At 41.7% G+C, this 6,554-nt stretch overlaps 1 protein-coding gene and 1 long non-coding RNA gene across 3 annotated transcripts in view; one reads left to right on the plus strand and one right to left on the minus strand.

The window, feature by feature from the left end:
* ZFPM2 (zinc finger protein, FOG family member 2) overlaps nucleotides 1-649 on the minus strand; it is a 453,035-nt gene extending 452,386 nt beyond the window's left edge. Inside the window, exon 1 of one of the 2 annotated variants that reach the window (XM_032858490.1) lies at nucleotides 193-649. In XM_032858490.1, the coding sequence (XP_032714381.1) occupies nucleotides 193-232 (40 nt within the window). In that variant the 5' untranslated portion in view covers nucleotides 233-649. The remainder of the gene's footprint in view (nucleotides 1-192) is intronic. The other variant, XM_032858491.1, reaches the window with a different exon arrangement.
* A 419-nt stretch (nucleotides 650-1,068) lies between these two features.
* LOC116868428 lies at nucleotides 1,069-5,555 on the plus strand. The gene is made up of 3 exons (XR_004382825.1): nucleotides 1,069-1,678; nucleotides 3,271-3,351; nucleotides 4,773-5,555. It is a non-coding gene; the product is annotated as an uncharacterized LOC116868428 (long non-coding RNA).
* Nucleotides 5,556-6,554: the final 999 nt, after the last annotated feature.

The raw sequence follows: 6,554 nt of genomic DNA on the forward strand, positions 1-6,554 counted from the left end.
TCTTTCTCGCCCGGCGCTCGGGGCGTCTGTCTGTCTGTGACTGACTACTTGTCCCCTCCGCTGCTCAGGCAAAGTTTGACAAATCCGGGGCACGGGGAGCGGATTTCCCCGAGCCCCCCTCCCTTTCCCGCCCCGCGCGCCCCCCTCCCCAGAAATAATCCCAGCAACTGCCGGCCCAGCGTGCAAACTTACGTTTGATCTGCCGAGGTTTGCTCTGCTTTCGCCGGGACATCTCGGCGGCGGCCGCTGCCACTAGGGCTCCCGCGGTGCCCGCGGTCCGGGCTGCCGCTCCCTCGGCTCCCGCCGCTCCCGCCGCCGCCGCTGGCCAGGCTCGGGCCGCCGCGGGCCGGACTCCAGGGGCTCCGGACGCGCGGGATCCGGGCGCTGGGCTCCTCCGGGAGCCGCGGAGCCACGTTTGGAGATGAGCAGGCAAATGAGAAGACAGAGGGGGCCAGAGAGAGTGTGACAGTGGGGAGGGGAGGGGGAGAGTAGAAGAGCGATGGAGGGGGGAGAACAGAATTTACAAACGAATGGACGAGGAGAGAGAAAAGGGGAACACGAAAAGAAGGAAGAGAAGGAGGGAGAGAAGGGAGAGCGAGCAGAGGAGAGAGAGGGGGAGAGAGGGGGCGGAAGGCGCGGGAGGAGGAGCGCGCTCGCTCTCCGCTCTCCCCTCTCCCCGGCGTGCGGGGCAGAGACTCGAGCGCCGCCGCCGCCGCCGCCGCCGCCGCCGCCGCCGCTCCGGGCCGCGCAGCTCGCTCTCTGCCGCGGGAGGTGGCGAGGCGCGGGAGGGAGGGGCGCGCCGGGGCTGCGGGGAGGGGAGACTATTCCATCAGCGAAAGGAGGATTGGCTGCATCCAAAGCCAGTCCGGATGCAAAAGAGGGCCCCGGCCTCGGTCGGGTGGGGTGCACGGGAGCGCGGTGGGGGGCTGGGGGGGCAAGAGGCGTGGGGAGGCTTTGGAGGGGGGCCACCTTCTGCAGTTGTCACCGCGTCAGCTCTGGGCATCTGCCAGAGCACCCCTCCAGGCAACTTCTTCCCACAGCCCCCTCTGATGGACCCCAACTCTCCCCACGCCTCGCCCGTCCAGCGGGGCACAAAGAAATCCCAGTCTCTTCGTAAACTTTGTGCTTCCAGTTATGCCGCCCCCTCCCCTAGTCTCCACCCCCGCCCTTCCAGCTTCTTGGCAGGAAGGTTAGGCCCCTGGCAAAATCCTCGGCGTGAGGCAGCTGATCACAAATGCCAACTGTGTGTCTTGGGGCCAGTTAAGCCCTCTCATCTGCCCGGGCTCTCTAGAGACCATTTCAATGCTCTCAAGGTTCCCAGGAGACCGCTGCGGACGTGGACCATCCCCCACTTAGCCCGCACGGATGGGATGCTGAGCGGTGTCCTCAAAGTGCTCTCTCTCACCTCGAGTTTTCATTTCTAGATTGTAAAAATTCCGAATTTGGAAACAGGCAGATATTTTTTCGTCATATCAAAAAGGAGGACCATTAACTAGGTGATTAGCCCTAGGTGGGAAATGAACCGTCTCTAATCAGAATACTAACTTCTTGAGGAAGTCGGTGGAAGTTCTGAAGTCCCACCCCATCCCATGACCTTTAATTCTTTTTAGTTCTTCTGCCACAGGGAAGCAGCCAGCGACTAATAAAAGATTTGATCTTGCCATAATTTCCCAAGCAGGTAAGACCCAATAACTATTTCATGGTTCTTCAGCTTTTAAAGTTTTGTTTCATTCTTATTCAGTTATTTTGTGTGTAGTATGTTGGAAACTGCAAGCCAAAAGAAGAACAAATTTTGAAGTGATTTGCATAGTTATTATTTGGTCAAGTTAAGCTGCACGAGGCTAGCTTAGTTTCTCATAGTTTCATATATACTGAGTATTAAATATATCCTCCCGGGTGGGCTGAAAGAAGCCTCTATCCAAGTGGCAGTGGAACTGGCCGCTTTATGTAATCAGAATTTACTAATAAACTCCACTGCAGTTGACACCTATCCCCCAGATACTGCTGACTCTTTCCCCCAGGTTGTGAGATCCTCCATTCTGATCTAAAATTGTGCCCCCCTTTGTCTAGTCCACTGGCCATTTCTATGAGCCCCACCAAACTTGATACTCTGAAAGGGTCTGGGGGTCAGCATAGAGCCTGAGCAGATATGCCAGAGCATAATGCCGGCCGCTCAGTGTGCAGGAGGCACTGTAATCAGTGTCATTTATAACCCCATCAGGACATCTTCTGGAAGGTGTAAAGAGTTGCTCTGTGAAAGGTTTGGCTGAGAGAATCTTAACACAGAGCTGAAGACCAATTGTGAATTTTATTACATTACCATTAGTACTATTACCATATGGGGTTGTAAGAATACATGTCCTTTGCAGTGGAAAATGCACTAAATGACAAAGTCCCTCCCCTGAAGAACCAACAAATTAAAGCCGTAAGTACCATGAAAAGCAGGGTTATATGTGTTTGTGTTGTGGAATGAATAAGCAGACAGAGAACTACAGATTTTTGCCTCCTTAATTTTCAATTCATTACAATTAAATTGGTGTGCTTAGAATTGGATGTATTATACATTATGGTTTCTAAAGATATTTTTTACAGAACTGGCTGACTTTTTGTATCAGCCAAAAGGAATGCCCATTGGAATTAAAATATCATAACAGTTAGTGTTTCTTTTGGCATTTGAAATGGTTAAATATGCAAAGCAAAAGAGAAACAAATAAATCTCAGCTAAATATTCCGTTTAAAAGCTGAAAGGAGCAAAAGTCAGGGAATTCAAGGCAAGACTGGTAAAATAACCAGACTGCATTATTAGAAAAATAGTTTATATAAATTTATAAATATATATTAATTATAGCCATTATGAATGAATTAAACTGAGGAATACTATTACAATTTGTGTTTTCTCATCATTTTTAATGAGAATGTTGATGATATTTAAAGTTCAATTTTTCTTTTTCTGGTTTAACTCACTAAGGTTATAAAATTAAAAGACAGCAAAACCTATAAGCAATTATCTCTGTCCAAATGGATATAGCAGGCCCAAACCACAGCTACATGACTATCAAACAATGATTATGAAAACCACAATTGAGAAAAGCATCAGGGAATGATATTGCAAAACCACAGCAACAAATGTATCTGTGATATTGAAAACCACAATTCACAACTAATACCCTGTGTACCGCAAATAACTATTTAACTATAAATGTGAAAATATATAAGTAACAGCAAAAAATAATTTCTCATTTACTTAAAAATGAATTATTCATTTTTTAGACTCACTGATTTCATCTCTACATAATGGTTCATTTTGAAAACTTTCGGCTTTCAAAGACAAATCATTGAAGAATCACATATGTAAGTTACTTTAAACACAGAAAATATGCAACTTTTAATAACATTTCCTTAAATACTAGAAGAATTGATCTGAAACCAATCTGTAATTAAGAAACATTTACCTCAGTCTTTCTCAGGCTTTCTTCATAAAGTTCTTTGGGAGTGAAAGGGGAGGTGAGTGGACACTGCTTATGGAAAAAAAGCTTGAAGTATTCTATTACAACTTCAATGAAAATATAATTGTATATACTCTTAATAGTCCATTTAGCCAAAAACATATATCTGACAATAAAATGAGATGTCATTACCAAAACTACTTTAATATACAAAATCAAAGGTTTATTTACAAGTAAATAAAAATAATATTGTTTGCAGGTTTCTAGGGTCGCCAGATTTCAAAAATTAAAATAGGATGTCCGGATAAATTTGTATTTCAAATAAGCAACTTTTCTTTTTAGTATTAGTCTGTTCCGTGCAACATTTGGTACCTACTCATCTTAAAAGAACAATTGTTCATATCCTGTACTTTATTGCATTTTATGACAAACCTACAAATCTGGCATGTTACCATTTTCACAAATTTATGGTTGTTTTACAAATAACACTCTTTATAGAAAAGGCTAAAAAACCCTAAAGTGCTTCCTACAGACATATATATAATTCTTGAATATCATATTATTTAAGGACGGCAAGGTAGAAGAATAAATTTCTATACAAAAATTCTTACTTTATTTGGCACAGTACAGAAATGTGCTCTCAGTGTAAATGGATTGCATTCATGTATGTCTTACTCTTGGATTTGTTTTTAAAATGTGTTTTTTCCTCCAAGGGATCGACAAATTGATAAACCAACCTCCCAGGCCACATCTTATTAGGCAGCAAGCTGCCTCCTTTATTATGGGAGTAAACAATATTCAAAAGCTTCAGAAAGACTTAATTTTTTGCCCTTGTATCCTCACCAGAAATTGAATACAGTTTATCTGCCTTGATTTAAGATTGTGACACTGAATTGAACAAGAACGCAGTATGAAAATAGTGTTTTGGATTTGTATATCTTTATAATTTGAGCAGTTTAAAAATAAAAATCAACAAATTCATCTAAATGGCATTCCTACATTATAACTATGAAAAGGACTATCTGTTTACTTGCAAAGGAGCCAAGGGCTTTGAAAACATTCAGTCAGTCTACATCAGGGTTTTAACTTGGGCCTCGTGTAGACGGTCAATCTCTCAAAAGAAGTTTGTATGTACAAAAATATGTTCTAAGGAGTGAATCTATTGAATTCACCAGATACTAAATATGTCTGTGAAAAAGCCATCTGCGGACCATTATGAGTTAAGAATCACTATTCTCTTTATGTGTAAATTTTTATGGTGTCCTGAAAACCAAAGTGTGCATGATTTAAGTTTTTACTCTTTGCAAATCATCCTTTATGTTCAAGATACTATTCTGAGAGAAGAGAGTCATGGGATCAAGTCTATTTAAAAAAAAAAAAAAGAAGAAGAAGAAGAAAAGAAAGAAAGTTCTTTGTTGCTAAGTCTGTATAATACATTCACATCTCCAAGTATAAAATAAATATTAAAGGAGTATCACCTGAGATTTTAGGGGACATCTGTAGATTTTGCCTGATTAACATCCATTCTCTTTTCAGGTAATAATGCTGTAATATCTTTTAAAGAATTACTCTTCCTCACCCAGTATTTGGTCATGTGATACAAATGTGACTGTCCTCAATCCCTGACTAGTATATTCTAGGTGTTTGTCTACAGTGATTGGTTAAATGGCCCGATTTGTTCCCATTAGTCAGCCCTGGAATTTTTTCCTGTTCCGGTGGAACCACTGAGGGAAAGGTGCTGTTTTTCTGCTGGGCTCCACCGGGAGAATGCAAATCCTGTCCTGCAAAATCTGCTGTTGCCCATCCTTGTTGGAAGAAACTGTTAAGAGCGCTGCCAACACAGAGGACTAATTTTGTCTTATCTTAGGATCTGATTTTTGGGAAATCCAAACTAAGATACCCATCAACATTTCAATATTACTTTGTTTTGGATCCATCAACATTATCTTTGTGTCTCCATAAACATTAGAGTCATTTCTATTATATGTCACTTTCATCTATTTGGCTAAGCTAACACTTAACGCACCTTTGTTGTCTTAGTATAGATGGCATTTTTCACAGGAAGATATCACTTATCTCCCAGTCTCAGTGAGATGCTTCTTCTCCTTTGCTACCGTAACACCTTTTCCTTCTGCATAATATCACTTGCTGCAATGTATTACATTGACAATTTAGTTACATAAAATCCAATCCTCACCAGCCAATACACCTGTCCCAATACACCTAACTAGATAGAAAGGTTGGTGAGGGCAAGAATCATATTTTTCAGAATCATATCCTCCCCAGTGCAGGACACATAGAAGGTTCTAATATAATTATTGAAAGAAAAAGTGAATTCAGAATTAACCTGTCTTATGTGGGAACTCCTGCCATTCTCAGTCTCCATCCACATAGCCACAGGGACAGGAGACGGCGGCCATATTTGTACAGCATAACTCCATGCGTGCTCCTGTTGGCAGATACTTGGACCGCAAGGGAGACCCTGACTCACTTATGACCAAATCCCTCCCTTAGAAATCTAGAGTTAGTTTCAAGAGTTTCATCCTTACATAGGCTGATCTCTTGAATGAAAAAGTAAAACCTCTGGCATTATGGCATGGTTGTCATCATCTGAACAGAGTAGCAGTGATAGTTTTTCTGTAGAGAGAAAAGTGAATAAAACATATGAAATGGAATCCCACATCTTGTCCCAGCCCCTTCATGGACTGCAGAAGCACTTCCACCCTTGATATCACTGAGATACTTATGATTTCTTAAAATAAATTCCTCCCAACCTTTTCTTCTTTCAATTATTTTTGTCCTAAATTAGCATTAGTTGATTCCTGTCACATTCAAGATGAAAGACTAAATAAACCAGGACAAAAATTAACCATCTATGACTCCAGTTTGCTTGACTGAACATTTGAATATTTAGAAGTAGCAGTTTAACTGAATTTTCAACTTTCCTCCAGAAAACACTGTATTAGTCTGGGTTCTTCAGATAAACAGAATCAACAGTGTGTATATATATATATATATGTATATATATATACATATATTTTTTTTTTTTTTTGGAGACACAGAAAGATTATAGAGAATTAACTTACACAGTCAGAGAGGCTGAGAAGT

Source organism: Lontra canadensis, unplaced genomic scaffold, assembly GCF_010015895.1.
Source record: "Lontra canadensis isolate GAN:19392208 unplaced genomic scaffold, GSC_riverotter_1.0 scaffold15, whole genome shotgun sequence".
NCBI classification, from domain to species: domain Eukaryota; kingdom Metazoa; phylum Chordata; class Mammalia; order Carnivora; family Mustelidae; genus Lontra; species Lontra canadensis.